The sequence below is a fragment of the Conger conger genome, chromosome 15 (genome assembly GCF_963514075.1).
Source record: "Conger conger chromosome 15, fConCon1.1, whole genome shotgun sequence".
NCBI classification, from domain to species: domain Eukaryota; kingdom Metazoa; phylum Chordata; class Actinopteri; order Anguilliformes; family Congridae; genus Conger; species Conger conger.
In genome coordinates, this window is record NC_083774.1 from 6655729 (window position 1) to 6677478 (window position 21750).

The 21750-nt window shown below is 43.9% G+C and overlaps 2 protein-coding genes across 2 annotated transcripts; both read right to left on the reverse strand.

The window, feature by feature from the left end:
- Positions 1–6783: 6783 nt before the first annotated feature.
- LOC133111733 (dispanin subfamily A member 2b-like) lies at positions 6784–8450 on the reverse strand. The gene is made up of 2 exons (XM_061222292.1): positions 8181–8450; positions 6784–7510 (listed from the first exon to the last, which is right to left on the reverse strand). Exons 1-2 carry the CDS (start codon positions 8361–8363, stop codon positions 7325–7327), a joined length of 369 nt encoding a protein of 122 aa, XP_061078276.1. The 5' UTR covers positions 8364–8450; the 3' UTR covers positions 6784–7324.
- A 9415-nt stretch (positions 8451–17865) lies between these two features.
- LOC133112010 (dispanin subfamily A member 2b-like) lies at positions 17866–19196 on the reverse strand. The gene is made up of 2 exons (XM_061222674.1): positions 18950–19196; positions 17866–18272 (listed from the first exon to the last, which is right to left on the reverse strand). Exons 1-2 carry the CDS (start codon positions 19130–19132, stop codon positions 18099–18101), a joined length of 357 nt encoding a protein of 118 aa, XP_061078658.1. The 5' UTR covers positions 19133–19196; the 3' UTR covers positions 17866–18098.
- Between the last annotated feature and the right edge of the window lie 2554 nt (positions 19197–21750).

Consider the following 21750-nt stretch of genomic DNA (forward strand, 5'->3'; position numbering starts at 1 on the left):
CCTGCCGTGCATGCAGTTCCTCTGTGGCCGGCGCCTCTCTGAGCCTCAGTGTGCTGGTGCTGCGCCTGTTTCCCCGCTGCGGTCCCGCGCCGCCCTTTTATACTCCCAGAGGAGGGGGGCGGTGCCGCCAGGGCCCCGGCTGGAGCGGGACGGCTGGCCTGTCATTATGCAGGCGGGGGCTCTCGGGAGGGGGTCCTGTCTCAGGCTGGGGCCGTGTCTGAGAGAGTGGGGACTCAGTCAGGGGCTCTCAGGAGGGGGTCGTGTCTCAGAGAGGAGGTCGTGTCTCAGAGAGGGGGTCCTGTCTCAGGAGAGGGTCGTGTCTCAGAGAGGAGGTCGTGTCTCAGAGAGGAGGTTGTGTCTCAGGAGGGGGTCCTGTCTCAGGAGGGGGTCGTGTCTCAGAGAGGAGGTCGTGTCTCAGAGAGGAGGTCGTGTCTCAGAGAGGGGGTCCTGTCTCAGGAGGGGGTCGTGTCTCAGAGAGGAGGTCGTGTCTCAGAGAGGGGGTCCTGTCTCAGGAGGGGGTCGTGTCTCAGAGAGGAGGTCGTGTCTCAGAAAGGAGGCGTGTCTCAGAGAGGAGGTTGTGTCTCAGAAAGGAGGTCGTGTCTCAGAGAGGAGGTCGTGTCTCAGAGAGGAGGTCGTGTCTCAGAGAGGGGGTCCTGTCTCATAGAGGGGGTCGTGTCTCAGAGAGGGGGTCCTGTCTCAGAGAGTGGGGACTATTTTGTGGTATTTTGCCCTGTGCAGTGCCCCGAGTCAAGGTGTAGCTTCGACTGGTAGTGTTGAATGGTTGTACCATCTTCTGTGAATGCCAAATTCATTCCACGAGTGATGCAGTATATATATTTATTTAACTTATTTTTTTTGACTTATTAAGTCTTCTGCTGTAGCCAATCCACTTAGAGGTTTAACGTATTGTGTGTTCAGAGATGCTCTTCTGCATATTATTGTTCTTCTGCATGTGATTGTTATAATGCGTGGTTATTTGCATTACTGTCACCTTCCTGTCAGCTTCGACCAGTCTGGCCCTTCTCCTCTGACCTCTCTCATTCACAACATGTTTCTGCCCGCAGAACTGCGGCTCACTGGATGTTTTTTGTTTCCCCACCATTCGCTGCAAACTGTTGTGAGTGAAAATTCCTGTTGTGCGTGAAACTGTGAGACTGTTGTGCGTGAAAATCTCAGGATATTTGAGTTACCATCACCTTTCTTTCAGCTTGAACCAGTCTGATCGTTGCCCTTTCTCATTAACATGGTGTTTTTGCCCACAGAACTGCCACTCACTGGGTGGTTTTTTTTCACCGTTTCCTGTAAATCATTCATACTGTTGTGCGTTTGATGTGTGTTTGTGCGTGTGTGTGTCTGTGTGCGTGAATTCCAGGAGAACAGTAGTTTTGGAGAGACTCTACTCCCCCCTCTGGCACTGTATTACATTACATTACATTGCAAGGCATTTAGCAGATGCTAAATCCAGAGCAACATACAACGAAGAGCAGATTGAACACAGGGACAAGTGTGAAGAGGACCCTAGAGGACAGTACGGTTCCGAGTCCTAGGGTGACCATACAGATAAATTCGGAACCCTTGAAGAATATATCAACTTACAAACTAGCATACTACGGTTGGCAGCTAGAATACCCCGAGTACAACAATACAATAGCTAATAAAATACAACGCAACAATATCTATATATAACTATATAAATGCCATTATAGTCTATGGCATATACAAGGCTAATCATGGTGGTGAGGTAGGGAGGGAAAGGTACAGCCTGAAGAGATGAGTCTTCAGTGTGCGTCTGAAAGTGGTCAAAGACTCTGCCATTCTGACATCCATAGGGAGGTCATTCCACCACTGTGGGGCCAGGACAGACAGCTGTCGTGAGCGAGAAGTGCAGGTGTGGTGAGGGGGAGGTGCCAGACTGCACAAAGTGGCAGAACAGAGGGGTCTTGTTGGTGTATAGGTCTTGATAAGTGATTGAATATATACAGGGGCTGATCCCGTAACTGCCTGGTACGCATGCACCAAAGTTTTAAATGTGATGCGAGCCATAACAGGCAGCCAGTGGAGGTTGCTGAGCAGGGGGGTGACATGTGAATGTCTGGGAACATTGATTCCAGACAGGCTGCAGCGTTCTGGATCAGTTGTAGGGGTCTGATGGCAGATGCTGGAAGGCCAGCCAGCAGAGAATTGCAATAGTCCAGGCGGGACAGGACCATTGCTTGTACAAGGAGTTGAGTTGAGCAGGTGGTGAGGAAGTTAACTTTCTTTTTACATTTTCCAAATAACCTTTGTACAGAGAAGATAACTTTCAGAGATCGTTTGCCCTAACCAGCTAACTAATAGCATTGGCAACGTTGTTTCATATCAATTCGCATGCAGAACAGGCTTTACTATATGACAGTATGTTTTATTTTAATGTCATGCAGGAACAAATACTTTGCGTTGCCTTTTAGTTGATGGATTAGTATTTATGACGCGCGCCTCCCATCGAGACGGTGCCTCCATGGCTGCTGCCTTTGTTAAGTGACGTCAGACAACTGCCTCTCATGAAGTCTGGGTAGATGGATTTGAATTCCGACTTTGAGCGATGTTCTATTGCCCTTTTCCCCGTAGGAGGTCGGATAAACTTGACTTCCATCGTTGTCTGGAATGCAGCATTAGCTCTGATATTGTGATCTTGACGCCGTGAGATGATCGAAGCAGGTGTTTCATAACACCGGACAGGTACATTTAAAAATCCCTCATGCCTGTAGAGGCAGGTTTAAGCACCGGATTCTAGCACTTTGAGGGCACTCCTCATAACGGCCGATAATAGGGAGCGGCAGAAATTGACGCTGGGAACTCAAATCGAAAGCTACGAAATGCAAAAACATAAAGTGTCTGTCGAGACCTGGAATGGCTTGGCATGGGCTGCCCCCAGGAGTGGTTTATGATACCTTGATATTTCCCGGCACACTCTTTTCTCAAGTTAATTTGGACGCTCTACCCAAGTTATTTCTGTTCTGTGCACGAGGAAACTGTATTCGCTGTGCTCATACATTTTAGTGCCTAATATCTTCCTTTGTTTCTTTTTCCTGCCACTCTCCCAATCTCCGGAGCTCATGGACCACTTTATTAGGTAGATCTGTGCCCCACAAAATATCAGCAAAAAATGCATAAAAGCATGCAGGCATAGTCAAGAGTTTCCGTTGTTGTTCAGACCAAACCTCAAAATAGGGAAGAAATGTGATGGAAGCGACTTTGACTGAGGAATATTGGCTGGTGTAACAGCGCATTGTGCTGAGAACATAAGCCATTTACCATTAGTTTTACAAACACATGAACAGATCAGGACAGAAGTCAACCTTTTTCTACAACACTTTAATACCACAGAAGCTTTGTATACACGTTTAATCAGTTTAAAAAGTTATATGAAAATGTGCATTTCTTAATAATAGCAAAGAATATTAACCAAAATTTTTTTTTTTTTTTAATGGCACCAAGACGAGTGCATATGAAAAACAGAAATTGTTAGCATGACTATAATGTATGCAATGCAATGCAGAGGAAATTAATGACGAAGCTTCTTATCACCAAAGGGCGTCCGTTAATTCCCATCCTGCATCATATTCGCGAAGGCTTCTTTTGCGACGTGAGCGCTGGAAGCAAGAACAATGATGATGATGAGGAAGGCCAGCTGGGAGGTGGCGCGCCCTGGACCCGTATCCTCGCGCCCCTTCTATGTCGCCGACCACTTTTCGGTCTCTGGCCTGAGAGAAAGAAATGTTAGGGACTTAGTCACGATCCAAATATGCACCCCAACGCACGAAAAAACAGGCTACGAGATATGCACTACAGGGGCGCGTAGAGATGAAATGCTGAGAAATAAATATCACAACCTTCGACATAAATAGTAGGTACATTTTAAATACTGAACCGCGCAACTTTGAAATCGTGATCAAAACTCAACAGACTGTGCGCAAACCGACAACGCGCTACAACCAAGCTTTTTACTCTTGACAGTGGAGAGACTAACTTTTTCTCCAGATTAGAAGTCCCTGGAAAGCTCAACTTCTTTCACTGACAAATTCAGTGCCGAAGAGGTAAATAATGACGATCTTCGAGTGCAAGAATAAACATTACGGCATCCTCAGCTCTTCTCCTCTGACCTCTCTCATTATCCAATTGTAATGGCATAGGCTGGCATTGGTTATTATCTGCTCCATTGCATTTTTTAGAGGCAATGGAGATTTCTATTTAAACCTTTTTAAATGGAATTCAGACCAAATTAAAATGCCATTCCGTGTTTTCATTGTGTATTTCTTTCTTCCGTACAGCAGTTTTGTTTTTGCTTTTTCGTTAAACTGACTGGGAATATTTCAACCAGATTGTATCATTCAAAGGGATCGCCCCGTAAAATTACGGACAAATAAATGTGGCCCGCAGTACACCGCGGATCGCGATTATCATTATCCAGTACTGCCCCCTGTTGGGAAAGATTTGTATAACGAAAAGCGTGTCATTGTGACTCCTGCTACACTCCGTGAAATGTGTAAATAACAGTTAATAAGCAGATTGCTGTGTCAGGAACGACATACAGCTACATGCAAAAGTTTTTATTTTATTTTATTAAATGACACCCGTTTAACAGTGTTGTTATCTAAACTGGTCCAAAAAGCAGAAACCTTTTGCCCATTTGTGTAGTTCAGGGGTGTCCAATCTTATCCAGAAAGGGCCGGTGTGTGTGCAGGTTGTTGTTTTAGCACAGCTGATTCCACTCATCAAGATCTTGATTAAAGACCACGATTAGTTCATTAGTATAATCAGGTGCGTTACTGCTGGGCTAAAACAAAAACATGCACTCACGCCGGCCCTTTTGGGATAAGATTGGACACCTCTGGTGTAGTTGATAACCTCTCCAAACCATTTTGGTTGCGTTTGAAGTTTTGAATGCCTGTATGACCGCATGTGGCATTGAGTGTTGCAACTGGCAATAGATTGTGCCAAAGCTGCTTAAAAAACATTAACATCATTCCTGTTCTCATGCCTGTAGAGGCAGGTTGAAGCACTGGTTTCTGGCAGTTTGAGGGCGCTCACTCACAGCCGATAATAGGGAGCGGCAGAAATTGTCGCTGGGAACTCGAATCGAAAGCTACGAAATGCCAAAACATAACGAGTCTGTCCAGACCTGGAATGGCTTGACTTGGGCTGCCTCCAGGAGTGGTTTATGATACCTTGATATTTCCCGGCACACTCTTTTCTCAAGCCAAGAGACTTGGGATGTGGTAAACCGGAAAGTCTTGCGTGATGCAATCACGTCAAGATGGAACAGAATCTCACAGGGACGTCTTGCGGAACCCGTGCCGTGAAGAATTGAAGCTGTTTTCAGAGCAAGGGACGCTCTACCCAAGTTCTTTCTGTTCTGCGCATTAGGAAATTTTACTCGATGTGCTCATACATTGTAGTGCCTAACATCTTCCTTTGCTTCTTTTTTCTGCCACTCTCCCAACCCCCGGAGCTCATGGACCACGCATACCGCCCCCCCCCCCCCCCCCTTAAATCCTCACCCTGGATCCTGCTCCCTGCTCTAAGGTTGTAGACTGGAGCAGTCCTGCTCCTCCCTGGTGCAGCCCATGTCTCACCACGTCCTGGAGCTACAGATTCATCGCACTCCCCTCTGAACCCCAGACTCTACATCCCTCCATATGGACTTTTCCAGTTTCATGCATTAAACATATGGGCAGCGAAGGATGGGCATTCCCCTATAGTCGGGTTCCTCCCGAGATTTCTTACCTTCCGGGAGTTTTTTTCCTCTCCACAGTTTGAGGATTTGTCCCTCAGGGAGTCGTTTACCTCATATGCTATTGGGCGCTTGCTTCATATGCTATTGGGGGCTCAGGGCTGTCTTTGTGACAGTCGTCTGTGAAAAGCACTATGCAAAAATTGAATTGAATTGAATTGAATTAGAAGAGTGTTCCTAATAAAGTGCTCGGTGAGTGGATATGCTCAGTGACCACTTTATGAGGTAAATCTGTGCCCCACAAAATATCAGCCAAAAATGCATAAAAGCATGCAGGATTAGTATTTATGACGCGCGCCTCCCATCGAGACGGTGCCTCCATGGCTGCTGCCTTTGTTAAGTGACGTCAGACAACTGCCTCTCATGAAGTCTGGGTAGATGGATTTGAATTCCGACTTTGAGCGATGTTCTATTGCCCTTTTCCCAGTAGGAGATCGGATAAACTTGACTTCCATCGTTGTCTGGAATGCAGCATTAGCTCTGATATTGTGATCTTGACGCCGTGAGATGATCGAAGCAGGTGTTTCATAACACCGGACAGGTACATTTAAAAATCCCTCATGCCTGTAGAGGCAGGTTTAAGCACCAAATTCTGGCAGTTTGAGGGCACTCCTCATCACAGCCGATAATAGGGAGCGGCAGAAATTGACGCTGGGAACTCAAATCGAAAGCTACGAAATGCAAAAACATAAAGTGTCTGTCGAGACCTGGAATGGCTTGGCATGGGCTGCCCCCAGGAGTGGTTTATGATACCTTGATATGTCCCGGCACACTCTTATCTCAAGTTAATTTGGACGCTCTACCCAAGTTATTTCTGTTCTGTGCACGAGGAAACTGTATTCGCTGTGCTCATACATTTTAGTGCCTAATATCTTCCTTTGTTTCTTTTTTCTGCCTCATGGAATGATGTCAATGTTTTTTAAGCATCTTTGGCACAATCTATTGCCAGTTGCAACACTCAATGCCACATGAGGTCATACAGGCATTCAAAACTTCAAACGCAACCAAAATGGTTTGGAGAGCTCATGGACCACTTTATTAGGTAGATCTGTGCCCCACAAAATATCAGCCAAAAATGCAAAAAAAGCATGCAGGCATAGTCAAGAGTTTCCGTTGTTGTTCAGACCAAACCTCAAAATAGGGAAGAAATGTGATAGAAGCGACTTGAGGAATATTGGCTGGTGTAACAGCGCATTGTGCTGAGAACATAAGCCATTTACCATCAGCTTTACAAACACATGAACAGATCAGGGCAGTAGTCAACCTTTTTCTACAACACTTTAATGTCAAAGAAGCTTTGTATACACGTTTAAACAGGTTAAAAAGTAACATTATATGAAAATGTGCATTTCTTAATAATAGCAAAGAATATTAACCAAAAGTTGTTGTTTTTTAATCATTATTATGATTATTTTTAATTTTATAATTTTTTTAATGGCACCAAGACGAGTGCATATGAAAATAGAAATTGGTAGCAGGGCTATAATGCATCAGAATGCAGAGGAAAGAGGTCATTAAGTAACGAAGCTTCTTATCACCAAATTGCCTCCGCTAATCCCCATCCTGCATCAAATTCGCGAAGGCTTCTTTTGCGACGTGAGCGCTCGAAGCAAGAATGATGATGATGATGAGGAAGGCCAGCAGGGAGAGGCAGAGCGCCGCGATGTTGAGGCGGCGCGCCTTGAGTCCGTATCCTTGCGCCCCTTCGACGTCGCCGACCACTTTTCGGTCTCTGGCCTGAGAGAAAGAAATGTTAGGGACTTAGTCACGATCCAAATAGGCAGGTAACGAGATATGCACAGCATGAGCGCGTACAGATGAAATGCTGAGGAATAAATATCACAACCTTCGACATAAATAGAAGGTCCATTTTAAATACTGAATCGCGCAACTTTTAAATCGTGACCAAAACACAAACAAACTGTTTGCAAATCCACAACGCGTTACAACAATGCTATTTACTCTTGACAGTGGAGAGACTAACTTTTTTCCAGTCCCTGGAAAGCTCAACTTCTTTCGCTGACAAATTCAGTGCCGAATAACGAAATATGAACTGTGTTTTCGAGGGCAAGAATAAACATTACGGCATCCTCAGCATTTTAAAATTCACATACATTTTATCCCACAATTTGATCCCATCATTTTTAAATGCGTAATCAATAGGACCGATCCCATCACGGGTATACCCGAAATTGCTTACTTGCCTACTATTGATAAGAAGCCTACCATTGAGTAGGCAAGTTGGATACTCAATAGTAGGGAAGTAAGTAGTTTCTAGCACGGCACCTCAGTTGGAGGGAGGGGTGTCCAATGATGAGGTAGGGCTTTGAAAGCGTAAATGAGTTGAGAAAAAAAGAAACAGCTTTAAATATTTGAAAGAAACGGAGTGGCATCGGGTCGTGCTCACCTGTATTGAGAAGTAAAGAGCCCCAAATCCAAGGCAACACGCGTTCATGTAGAATAAGTTGAACAGGGACCAGAGAACATAGTCCCGAGGTGGCGGATTCGAGCTAAATCGCGCCCCATTGTTGGTCTTCGGTGGCTCGTAGCCGTAGGAATTGATCGGCACGGCTTCCGGTGGGTTTTGCATGTTCTCCTTCCCAACGTGATCCTGCTGAACTGGCTGCAAGTTGTCGCGAATCGCGTCCTTGCTCTCCCCAAAAGTAAATGTTGTCGAGCAGGCGGGTCCGATGCTTTTTGCTGACACTCCCACAGGTGTCGGTGACTTCAAACAAATAAGGAGTTCCTTCCTCCCTCCCCATCATTTTTTTGTTTCCATTTCCAAGCTAAAAAAAAAAAATATATATATATATATATATATATATATATATATATATATATATATATATATTTTTTTTTTATTATTTTTTTTTTTTTAATTATTATTATTTTTTTAAATTTATTAAATGTGACCGGAATTGGTGACACCTGGCCATGGAAACTACCGAGTTTGAGAAAACACTGGTCTAATTTACGAGTGAATCGCCATGGTGCATATTATGGTGCAAATAATTATGGTGCGTATGGCATAATTACCTGATTGAGTAGGACAGAAATTCCACAGCTCTGCTAGGAACTCAGGAGCTGCCGTGTTTTCCTGTTACGCATTGGACAGACACCCTTTTAACTCCAGAAGGCAGAAAACATTTATCGTTTGTACGATAGCCTATAATCTACACATTTTCAACGTGATCAATTCAATGGATAGTTCACTGATAATTTTTTTTTAAACCCTCAGTTTTCATGTATATTTGTAATTTGTGCGCGATGAAAAAAATGTTATACCTGTGCATGCTGGATTTTATCAGTCATGATCAATTAAGGTTATTGGTCGGAATAGGCTGTTCGTTGCTCCATTGCATGTTTTGGAGGATATTATCCCTTAAACTGCCCAAAGCTTGGAAAAAGTTAATTCAAATCCTTTTAAATATATGTATTAACAAATACAAATGGCATTCTGTGTGTTTATTTTCCACACTTTCTGAGAACGCATGCTATTTACCATTAGCTTTACAAAAACATGAATTGATCAGGACAGTGGTAAACCTTTTTCTACAACACCTTAATATTATAGAAATACTGTATACATGTTTAAGCAGTTTAAAGAGTAACATTATATGAAAATATGCATTTCTTAATAATATTTAAAAAATATTAGCCAAAATTCTGATTTTTTTTTTTTGAACGTCACCAAGACGAAAAAAATAGAAAAATAGAAATTGATAGCATGGCTATAATGCATCAGAATGCAGAGGAAAGGGGGTAATTAAAGAACGAAGCACCAAAATTGTGTCCGTTAAGCCCTATGGGTTATAATATCCGGGCGTCACGGCTTTTTTGACGGCGAAAGATCCCTCAGTAAGAGCGATGATGATGATGACGAAGATCAGCAGGGACAGGGAGCGAAGTGTTCGCGCCTGTTCTCTAACTATCACTCCATTCATTAAGTCTGTGCAATTGTCTACTCCCTAATCCGGAGCCATTTGCATTACATGTGTGTCCATGTTACATGACATTATTACATTATTGGCATTTGGCAATAGCAGTCTTTCCTTCCGAGGATCTCTAAGGCCGCGGTGGGTGGGCTGCGGGTTTGAAACCAGCGTCGGTGACACACAGACACGGCGCTTGGGTCATGTGATCGGGTGGGGGTGGGGGGTGCTGTTCTATCTGCACCTGCAGAGAGAGTTCTCCTCCACTAAACTTGGGACAGTGTGATCTCTGAATAAAAAACTAAGAAGTCCCTCCCTCTTCCTCCCCATCCTCCTCCCCCTCCTCCCCCTCCTCCCACCCACACTTCCTCAGCCCGCCGTAACCTCCACTCCCTCTCACCCTCTTCCTTTGCCACCACTGTCACCGCCTCACTCCCCCCTCTCGAATCCTTCTCCAAACTCCCCACTGACTCTGCATCTGCCACCCTCCTTTCATCTCTCTCCTTCGCCTTTGACTCACTCTGTCCCCCTGTCTCAAAGCTACCTCACACATCCCCTCCCAGTCCTTGGATATCTGACACCCTCCATACCTCCAGGACCAGCCTCCGCGCAGCGGAGTGGAAGTGAAGAAAATACTATCAGACACAAATTCAGAACTCCACTTCTAACCCCCGGAAACTGTTCTCCCTATACAACATACGGAGAATCCACCCCTTTCTCACCCCCTACTCGACCCAGCTCCTGGTCCAAGCGATGGTTCTGTCCCACCTGGACTACTGCAATTCCCTCTTGGCTGGCCTCCCAGCATCCGCCATCAGACCCCTCCAACTTATCCAGAATGCAGCAGCTCATCTGGTCTTCAACCTTCCCAAATATTCACACGTCACCCCCCTGCTTACTTCCCTTCACTGGCTGCCTTTCATGGCTCGCATCAAATTCAAAACATTGGTGCTAGCCTTCCAAGCAGTTAAGGGGTCTTCCCCAGCTTATCTACAAAAAATCATCAAACCCTACACCCCTGCCAGACCTCTTCGTTCAGCCTCCACAGGCCGCTTGGCACCTCCCCCTCTCCGAACCTCCACCTCACGCTCACGACTACTGTCTGTTCTGGCTCCACGGTGGTGGAACGAACTCCCCGTTGAGGTCAGAACTGTAGAATCTCTCCCCACCTTCAAGCGCAAGCTGAAGACACACCTCTTCAAGCAGCACCTCTCCCCATCCCTCCCTACCTCCCTGTGAACTTTAATTGTTGTCTTTGTGATTTACTTTGTGTTTCGGTATTTTTAGTTGGCTAGGTAAGCAGTATTTGGATAGTTAAGTTTGGTCACTTTTGCTTTGTTGTTTGTTTGTTTATTTGTTTGTTTAAAAAATTTTTTAAAAGTTAAAAAGAATTAGGCCCTGGTCCTTATCTTTGTTGTATGGGTAGCAATTGAAATTGTACTTCCCTCTAGGGTCTTTCAGCGCACTTATCCCTGGTTATGGGTATGCACTTGTTGTACATCGCTCTGGATAAGAGCGTCTGCCAAATGCCAATAATGTAATGTAATGTAAAGAAGCGAGACTTGTATCGACAAGCTAGTTTCATTAGAATATTTCACTGTCTTTGATGAATCATAAAAAAGATCACATTGGGTTAATGTTTCTCAACCGTATGACCGCAAGATCAGGTTCAGTACGTGAAGATAAACCTTTTGTAAATGCACTCCTGAGCCTGCATACCTGCCTTTGTCCACCTTGTTTTTACACTGCTGACAGTGTAAAAACAACATAGAACAGAGCTCCGGGAGAGGATTAAAGCGTTTCCTGCACGTACTGTACAAAAGCCACCTCTGATAAAGATTCAGTACTGCGCAGATTGTTTTATCTAAAAACACACCTTTTCAAACTGTACCTTAGTCCTACCTCCTGATCCCCCCCCCCTTCTGATCTCTCTTGTCAAACCCCCCCAAAAAAAAGAAAAAGAAAAAGAAAAAAAGAATTGCACTTATGATCACTGTATGTTTAGAACAACACTTCATGTGTATTTTACTAGTTATGGATCTGATGCTTTAACTTGTGGAAGAACCTATGCACTTGTAAGTCACTTTGGATTAAAAGCGTCTGCCAAATGACAAAAATGTAATGTAAATGTATATAAATTTGTCTTATGTTTCGTATTTTTCCCCCTTAATTTTCTTTTGTTTTGCATCAGTGTCTGTAGAAAAGAACACATTTTGAGATTTCCAAACATTAATTTTCCAAATGAATTTTTTCTATTTCATTCATTAAAGTAACATATTAGGTAACAGACCACTTTTCAGATAAAATGTGGTGAGGGTTGTGTGCAGTTGCAGAACAGTCTCTCTGAACTGAGAAATATCGGCACTGACAGAAACACTGACAGAATTACATTATATTAATAGCATTTGGCATATTATATTACATTATTGGCATTTGGCAGACGCTCTTATCCAGAGCGACGTACAGTTGATTATACTAAGCAGGAGACAATCCTCCCCTGGAGCAATGCAGGGTTAAGGGCCTTGCTCAAGGGCCCAACAGCTGTGTGGATCTTATTGTGGCTACACCGGGGATCGAACCACCGACCTTGCGTGTCACAGTCATTCACCTTAACCACTATGCTACAGAATCCAGTGCATGTGAATCCAGTCCCGCGTCTTCGTTCCTCCCTCTTTATTGAATGATTGCCCTTTCATGTATATCATCTGATGTCTATTTGTTAGACCGCTCTCACTCCCATTCCCCGCCCAGGTTGTCTCATTCCTCTGTGTATACAGGCTTCACGTTTGTTGGAACGTTGATCAATTATTCCAGATTCCAATTTGTGTAAACATGCAATTTTTGAGATTCTTGAGATACCCTTTTGCTTGACATTCAGTTTTGCTTATTCCCTTCTGTTTAGTCTACCTGTGATTTTTGATCCTTGCTTTACTTACGTCTCTCCCTGTCCCTACTCCTCTGTACATCTGTTATTCTGATCTCTTGGATTTTTCATTTTATTTTATTTTTTTCTGATTTCCCTATTGCTTCTCGATTTGGCACTGTGTCTCTCTTAATTACCTGGCTTGTACCTTCGGACTGAATAAAGACAACGTTTTTTTGGAATACTGTGGTCTGCGATTAGGTTTCTGGCCCCGAGCGTAACAGAATGCCGAGGATCAAGATTACCATTATCCAATACTGCCCCCTGTTGGTAATGTTTTGCATAATAAAAAGTATTGTTCAATGAGTTAAAAAAAACAGCAGGCGAACTGCCGTTTCAGGTACTACATATTGTGGCGCCCCTGCTCCTGCATGTTGCGCCACGTGGGTGGAAAACCCCTGAAGGACCCTCACCACGCAACCGTTACACATTGGGAGAGGTATGCGAAGGAGTGTAGAGAGAGGTGATGGGGAGATCAGCACCATGGAGAGAGACACCTCTACCTGCAGTCCAGGACCCCGGACAGCACTCGTGAGAGAACACTGTGGAAAAGTACTGACTCAGCTGCAGCCCTTTTTCCATAACGAGCAGTACCAGTACTGCTGCGTTTCCTCGATGGTTCCAAAATATGAAAAGGAAAAAGTTATAATATCGGTTATTTTTTATTCTTCATGGCAATCAGACCCTACAGTTGTAGCCAATCTTGCAGTTGCGTGTTAATTTTTGGAATGGACCCCGCTGGTCTGTGTATTCCAATTTCAATAGGCTACCTTTCAAGGGGACCTTGAAATACACCAAGCTTACTGGACAACAGACGAATTCCTGAGTTCACTTCCTCCACTTCATACATTCCCGTGACCCATTTTCGGTCCCAACACCATCGTCGGAAGAAATCCTGGCTGAGACCGTTTCTGTGTGTGATTCGCGATATTTTAGCCAGTGTTTCTCAACTCCAGTCCTCCGGAACCACTTGCCAGGTTTTTGTTGCAACTCGGAACTCGCACACCTGATCTAACGGCCGAACCAAGAGATGATCACAACTCGAGCCAAGAACTCCTGGTTTCCCACCCTCCCGGTCAGGTTGGTCAATCAGTAGTGCTAATAGTTGAAATCGGCGCGTTTAAATTTTCACTCCAACCCGAATAAAGCGCGCCTCATTCAACAACTTCAGATCTCATTCAGTTGCTAATTTGTAGAGTCAGGTCTGCCAAATTAGGGTTGAAGTGAAAACCCGAAGGATGGTACATCTCCAGGAACAGGGTTGGTGATCCCTGGTTAGATAATCAGCTGGGAGAAAAGAAAACCAGGGCTGGATTTCATCAATGGCCAAATTTGACCCTTTACAGTATGAGTCGTTGTAAATGGCACATTTTAAAGTAGGTTCTGGACTTAGAAAGTGGATAACCATTGGTTTAACCTAACCCATCCCAATTTTGTTTCGGAATTATTATTTTTTTTTCCCCGAAACAAGGTTTTGGTCAATTCTATTTTATTGGAACATTATTTGCTTCATGAGAATGAACTCCTGTGTGATTCTCGCGCAACAGCAGTTATAAAATATGTTGGGACTCCCGTCCCCTCCACGTGTTCCTATTGTTCTTATGCAGAACCCACCCACTACAAGGAGCTCAGGACGAAGCAGGTAAAGGGCAAAAAACTTTATTTTCGTTATTCAAAAAATAAAAAAAAACCACAGAGCACGCCACAACTCACACCAACCCCACCCCCCTTCGACTTCCCCACTACTCCTACACCAACTCTAGCAAATCCATCCCAGCCACCAGGCTCCTGACAAATACATTTGACAGTTACTTCTATTTTCATATTAATTTTGCCCATTCTGCCTTAAATCTGCTTTGCCTACATTGTCACTTGAAGAGTGACTTCTATTTGCATATTCATTTTGCCCATTCTGCCGAAATCTGCTTTGCCTACATTATGTTACTTGAAGATCTCGTCGGCCTTCCACTTCTATCGTCTGTCCACTAGGGGGCGCGTGTGATCTTTGAAGAAGGGGTGGGATAAACGGTGCTGCGGTTTGGAGGTGTCTGTTGCTGCTAAGTCCGAAATTACCTATTGTACCTTTAACTGAGATGGGGCTGCTTGATAAGCCTGCCCTTGACTCTTCACTGCCGGGTACAGAATGACAGTGGGAGCTGTAGAGACAGGTGTGTCCAGGTGCAGGTGAGGGAATGCTGTCAATCAATCAGGCCCATATTTTTCTCCCCCTTTTCCTTTTCCTTTCTCTTTTTCTTGCCCCTAACTCCACCCATGGGGAGAGGGTATGAAAAGAAGTAATGAGGGGGGGAATCCTGAATGTGATTTAGGCAAATGGAGTGCCCTTGCCACGGATGGCACAGTGGGCAGCCCTGCTGCCTCACAGCAAGGAGGTCCTGGGTTCAAATCCCGGTCGGCCGGGGCCCCTCTGTGCGGAGTTTGCATGTTCTCAGTCGTGAGCGAGAAGTGCAGGTGTGGCGAGGGGGAGGTGCCAGACGGCACAAAGTGGCAGAACAGAGGGGTGTTGTTGGTGTATAGGTCTTGATGAGTGATTGAATATATACAGGGGCTGATCTCTTAACTGCCTAGTACACAAGCACCAAAGTTTTAAATTTGATGCGAGCCATAACAGGCAGCCAGTGGAGGTTGCTGAGCAGGGGGGTGACATGTAAATGTCTGGGAACGTTGAATACCAGACGGGCTGCAGCATTCTGGATCAGTTGTAGGGGTCTGATGGCAGATGCTGGAAGGCCAGCCAGCAGAGAATTGCAATAGTCCAGGCGGGACAGGACCATTGCTTGTACAAGGAGTTGAGTTGAGCAGGTGGTGAGGAAGTCAAATTTCTTTTTACATTTTCCCAAATAACTTTTGTACAGAGAAGATAACTTTCAGAGATCGTTTGCCCTAACCAGCTAACTAATAGCATTGGCAACGTTGTTTCATATCAATTTGCATGCAGAACAGGCTTTACTGTATGACAGTATGTTTTATTTGAATGTCATGCAGGAACAAATACTTTGCGTTGCCTTTTAGTTGATGGATTAGTATTTATGACGCGCGCCTCCCATCGAGATGGTGCCATATTGCATCATATTCGCGAAAGCTTCTTTTGCGACGTGAGCGCTCGACGCAAGAACAATGATGATGATGAGGAAGGCCAGCCGGGAGAGACAGAGCGCCGTGTTGAGGTGGCGTGCCCTGGACCCGTATCCTCGCGCCCCTTCTATGTCGCCGAACACTTTTCGGTCTCTGGCCTGAGAGAAAGAAATGTTAGGGACTTAGTCACGATCCAAATATGCAACCGAACGCACGAAAAAACAGGCAACGAGATATGCACTACAGGGGCGCGTAGAGATGAAATGCTGAGAAATAAATATCATAACCTTCGACATAAATATTAGGTACATTTTAAATACTGAGCTGCGCAACTTTTAAATCGTGATCAAAACTCAACAGACTGTTCGCAAACGGACAACGCGCTACAACCAAGCTTTTTACTCTTGACAGTGGAGAGACTAACTTTTTCTCCAGATTAGAAGTCCCTTGAAAGCTCTTCGAGTGCAAGAATAAACATTACGGCATCCTCAGCCCTTCTCCTCTGACCTCTCTCATTAACAACATGTTTCTGCCCGCAGAACTGCTGCCCGCTGGATGTTTTTTGTTTTCCCACCATTCGCTGCAAACTGTTGTGAGTGAAAATTCCTGTTGTGCGTGAAACTGTGAGACTGTTGTGCGTGAAAATCTCAGGATATTTGATCACAATGGCTATTTGAGTTACTATCACCTTCCTTTCAGCTTGAACCAGTCTGATCGTTGCCCTCTCTCATTAACATGGTGTTTTTGCCCACAGAACTGCTACTCACTGGGTGGTTTTTTTCACCGTTTCCTGTGAATTATTGATACTGTTGTGCGTTTGATGTGTGTGTGTGTGTGTGTGTGTGTGTGTGTCTGTGAATTCCAGGACAACAGCAGTTTCAGAGAGACTCAACTACCCCTTCTGGCCCTAACCACTATTCCTCAGTCAAAGTCACTTTCATCACATTTCTTCCCTATTTTGACGTTCAGTCTCAGCAACAACAGAAATGCACTGATTTTTGGCCACATGATTTTTTGATATTTGCTGGTGTGCAGGTCTACCTAATAAAGTGGCCACTGAGTGTATATGTAATGGAACAGAATAACCAATCGCCTTCTCTCAATATCCAATTGTAATGGCATAGGCTGGCATTGGTTATTATCTGCTCCATTGCATGTTTTAGAGGCAATTGCGTTTGAAGTTTTGAATGCCTGTATTTGGAATCGAGTGTTGCAACTGGAAACAGATTGTGAAAGATGCTTAAATAAAAACATTTACATCATTCCCTTTCCTGGGGGTGACATGGCTCAGGCAGTAAGAGCAGTTGTCTGGCAGTTGGAGGGTTGCCGGTTCGATCCCCCGCCCGGGCTGTGTCGAAGTGTCCCTGAGCAAGACACCGAACCCCTAAATGCTCCTGACGAGCTGGTCGGGGCCTTGCATGGCAGCCAATTGCCCTCAGTGTATGAATGGATGAATGGAGAAGCATCAATTGTACAGTGCTTTGGATAAATGTGCTATATAAATGCCTGCCATTTGCCATTTTACCCTTTCTCATGCCTGTAGAGGCAGGTTTAAGCACCAAATTCTGGCAGTTTGAGGGCACTTCTCATCACAGCCAATAATAGGGAGTGGCAGCCACAAAATGCAAAAACATAACGAGTCTGTCCAGACCTGGAATGGCTTGGCATGGGCTGCCCCCAGGAGTGGTTTATGATACCTTGATATTTCCCGGCACACTCTTATCTCAAGTTAATTTGGACGCTCTACCCAAGTTATTTCTGTTCTGTGCACGAGGAAACTGTATTCGCTGTGCTCATACATTTTAGTGCCTAATATCTTCCTTTGTTTCTTTTTCCTGCCACTCTCCCAATCCCCGGAGCTCATGGACCACTCTATTAGGTAGATCTGTGCCCCACAAAATATCAGCCAAAAATGCATAAAAGCATGCAGGCATAGTCAAGAGTTTCCGTTGTTGTTCAGACCAAACCTCAAAATAGGGAAGAAATGTGATGGAAGCGACTTGAGGAATATTGGCTGGTGTAACAGCGCATTGTGCTGAGAACATAAGCCATTTACCATCAGCTTTGCAAACACATGAACAGATCAGGACAGAAGTCAACCTTTTTCTACAACACTTTAATATCAAAGAAGCTTTGTAGACACGTTTAAACAGGTTAAAAAGTAACATTTTATGAAAATGTGCATTTCTTAATAATAGCAAAGAATATTAACCAAAAGTTTTTTAAAAAAATCATTATTATGATTTTTTTTTTTTTTTAATGGCACCAAGACGAGTGCATATGAAAAATAGAAATTGGTAGCAGGGCTATAATGCATCAGAATGCAGAGGAAAAAGGTCATTAAGTAACGAAGCTTCTTATCAGCAAATTGCCTCCGTTAATTCCCACCATGCATCATATGCGATAAGGCATGGGCGCGCGAAGCAAGAATGATGATGATGATGAGGAAGACCACCAGGGAGACACAGAGCGCCGCGATGTTGAGGCGGCGCGCCTTGAGCCCGTATCCTCGCGCCCCTTCGACGTCGCCGACCACTTTTCGGTCTCTGGCCTGAGAGAAAGAAATGTTAGGGACTTAGTCACGATCCAAATAGGCAGGTAACGAGATATGCACAGCATGAGCGCGTACAGATGAAATGCTGAGAAATAAATGTCACAACCTTCGACATAAATAGAAGGTACATTTTAAATACTGAATCGCGCAACTTTTAAATCGTGACCAAAACTCAACAAACTGTTTGCAAACCCACAACGCGTTACAACAATGCTATTTACTCTTGACAGTGGAGAGACTAACTTTTTTCAAGATTAGAAGTCCCTGGAAAGCTCAACTTCTTTCACTGACAAATTCAGTGCCGAATAACGAAATATGAACTGTGTTTTCGAGGGCAAGAATAAACATTACGGCATCCTCAGCATTTTAAAATTCACATACATTTTATCCCACAATTTGATCCCATCATTTTTTAATGCGTAATCAATAGGACCGATCCCATCACGGGTATACCCGAAATTGCTTACTTGCCTACTATTGATAAGAAGCCTACCATTGAGTAGGCAATTGGGATACTCAATAGTAGGCAAGTAAGCCGTTTCTAGCACGGCACCTCAGTTGGAGGGAGGGGTGTCGAATGATGAGGTAGGGCTTTGAAAGAGTAAGTGAGTTGAGAAAAAAAGAAACAGCTTTAAATATTTGAAAGAAACGGAGTGGCATCGGGTCGTGCTCACCTGTATTGAGAAGTAAAGAGCCCCAAATCCAAGGCAACACGCGTTCATGTAGAATAAGTTGAACAGGGACCAGAGAACATAGTCCCGAGGTGGCGGATTCGAGCTAAATCGCGCCCCATTGTAGGTCTTCGGTGGCTCGTAGCCGTAGGAATTGATCGGCACGGCTTCCGGTGGGTTTTGCATGTTCTCCTTCCCAAAGTGATTCTGCTCTGAACTGGCTGCAAGTTGTCGCGAATCGCGTCCTTGCTCTCCCCAAAAGTAAATGTTGTCGAGCAGGCGGGTCCGATGCTTTTTGCTGACACTCCCACAGGTGTCGGTGACTTCAAACAAATAAGGAGTTCCTTCCTCCCTCCCCATCATTTTTTTGTTTCCATTTCCAAGCTAAAAAAAAAATATATATATATATATATATATATATTTTTATTTTTTTTTTAATTTTTATTATTATTATTATTTTTTTAAATTTATTAAATGTGACCGGAATTGGTGACACCTGGCCATGGAAACTACCGAGTTTGAGAAAACACTGGTCTAATTTACGAGTGAATTGCCATGGTGCATATTATGGTGCAAATAATTATGGTGCGTATGGCATAATTACCTGATTGAGTAGGACAGAAATTCCACAGCTCTGCTAGGAACTCAGGAGCTGCCGTGTTTTCCTGTTACGCATTGGACAGACACCCTTTTAACTCCAGAAGGCAGAAAACATTTATCGTTTGTACGATAGCCTATAATCTACACATTTTCAACGTGATCAATTCAATGGATAGTTCACTGATAATTTTTTTTAAAAACCCTCAGTTTTGTATATTTGTAATTTGTGCGCGATGAAAAAAATGTTATACCTGTGCATGCTGGATTTTATCAGTCATGATCAATTAAGGTTATTGGTCGGAATAGGCTGTTCGTTGCTCCATTGCATGTTTTGGAGGATATTATCCCTTAAACTGCCCAAAGGTATGGAAAAAGTTAATTCAAATCCTTTTAAATATATGTATTAACAAATACAAATGGCATTCTGTGTGTTTATTTTCCACACTTTCTGAGAACGCATGCTATTTACCATTAGCTTTACAAAAACATGAATTGATCAGGACAGTGGTAAACCTTTTTCTACAACACCTTAATATTATAGAAATACTGTATACATGTTTAAGCAGTTTAAAGAGTAACATTATATGAAAATATGCATTTCTTAATAATATAAAAAAAATATTAGCCAAAATTCTGATTTTTTTTTTTTTGAACGTCACCAAGACGAAAAAAATAGAAAAATAGAAATTGATAGCATGGCTATAATGCATCAGAATGCAGAGGAAAGGGGGTAATTAAAGAACGAAGCACCAAAATTGTGTCCGTTAAGCCCTATGGGTTATAATATCCGGGCGTCACGGCTTTTTTGACGGCGAAAGATCCCTCAGTAAGAGCGATGATGATGATGACGAAGATCAGCAGGGACAGGGAGCGAAGTGTTCGCGCCTGTTCTCTAACTATCACTCCATTCATTAAGTCTGTGCAATTGTCTACTCCCTAATCCGGAGCCATTTGCATTACATGTGTGTCCATGTTACATGACATTATTACATTATTGGCATTTGGCAATAGCAGTCCTTCCTTCCGAGGATCTCTAAGGCCGCGGTGGGTGGGCTGCGGGTTTGAAACCAGCGTCGGTGACACATAGACACGGCGCTTGGGTCATGTGATCGGGTGGGGGTGGGGGGTGCTGTTCTAGCTGCACCTGCAGAGAGAGTTCTCCTCCACTAAACTTGGGACAGTGTGATCTCTGAATAAATAAATAAAAAACTAAGAAGCGAGACAAGCTGATTTCATTGGAATATTTCACTGTCTTTGATGAATCATAAAAAAGATCACATTGCATTAATGTTTCTCAACCGTATGACTGCAAGATCAGGTTGAGTACGTGAAGATAAACCTTTTGTTAATGGGTTCAATGCTCAAAGGCTGTGCGGATCTTATTGTGGCTACATCCGGGATTAGAACCACCGACCTTGCGTGTCCCAGTCATTTACCTTAACTACTCCGCTACAGTGCATGTGAATCCAGTCCCGCGTCTTCGTTCCTCCCTCTTTATTGAATGATTGCCCTTTCATGTATATCATCTGATGTCTATTTGTCAGACCACTCTCACTCCCATTCCCCGCCCAGGTTGTCTCATTGCTCTGTAACGAGCAGGGGAGGATGTTTAAGCCGCGGTCGAGGCTGCAAACGGAGTCAGCACACCTGATCTCACGGCCGAACCAAGAGATGATCACAACTCGAGCCAAGAACTCCTGGTTTCCCACCCTCCCGGTCAGGTTGGTCAATCAGTAGTGCTAATAGTTTAGATCGGCGCGTTTAAATTTTCACTCCAACCCGAATAAAGCGCGCCTCATTCAACAACTTCAGATCTCATTCAGTTGCTAATTTGTAGAGTTAGGTCTGCCAAATTAGTGTTGAAGTGAAAACCCGAAGGATGGTACATCTCCAGGAACAGGGTTGGTGATCCCTGGTTAGATAATCAGCTGGGAGAAAAAGTAGGTTCAAAGTAGGTTCTGGACTTAGAAAGTGCATAACCATTGGTTTAACCTAACCCGTCCCAATTTTGTTTCGGAATATATATTTTCTTTCCCCGAAACAAGGTTTTTGTCAATTCTATTTAATTGGAACATAATTTGCTTCATGAGAATTAACTCCTGTGTGATTCTCACGCAACAGCAGTTATAAAATACATTTGACAGTTGCTTCTATTTGCATATTCATTTTGCCCATTCTGCCCTAAATCTGCTTTGCCTACATTA

Bases quoted from the DNA above. Each gene is read 5' to 3' on its own strand.
- LOC133111733 (XM_061222292.1), bottom strand. From the start codon at position 8,363: ATGCAAAACCCACCGGAAGCCGTGCCGATCAATTCCTACGGCTACGAG. The intron at 7,511-8,180 runs GTGAGCACGACC...TCTTTCTCTCAG, and splicing joins CTCTTTACTTCTCAATACAG to GCCAGAGACCGAAAAGTGGT.
- LOC133112010 (XM_061222674.1), bottom strand. From the start codon at position 19,132: ATGCAAAACCCACCGGAAGCCGTGCCGATCAATTCCTACGGCTACGAG. The intron at 18,273-18,949 runs GTGAGCACGACC...TCTTTCTCTCAG, and splicing joins CTCTTTACTTCTCAATACAG to GCCAGAGACCGAAAAGTGGT.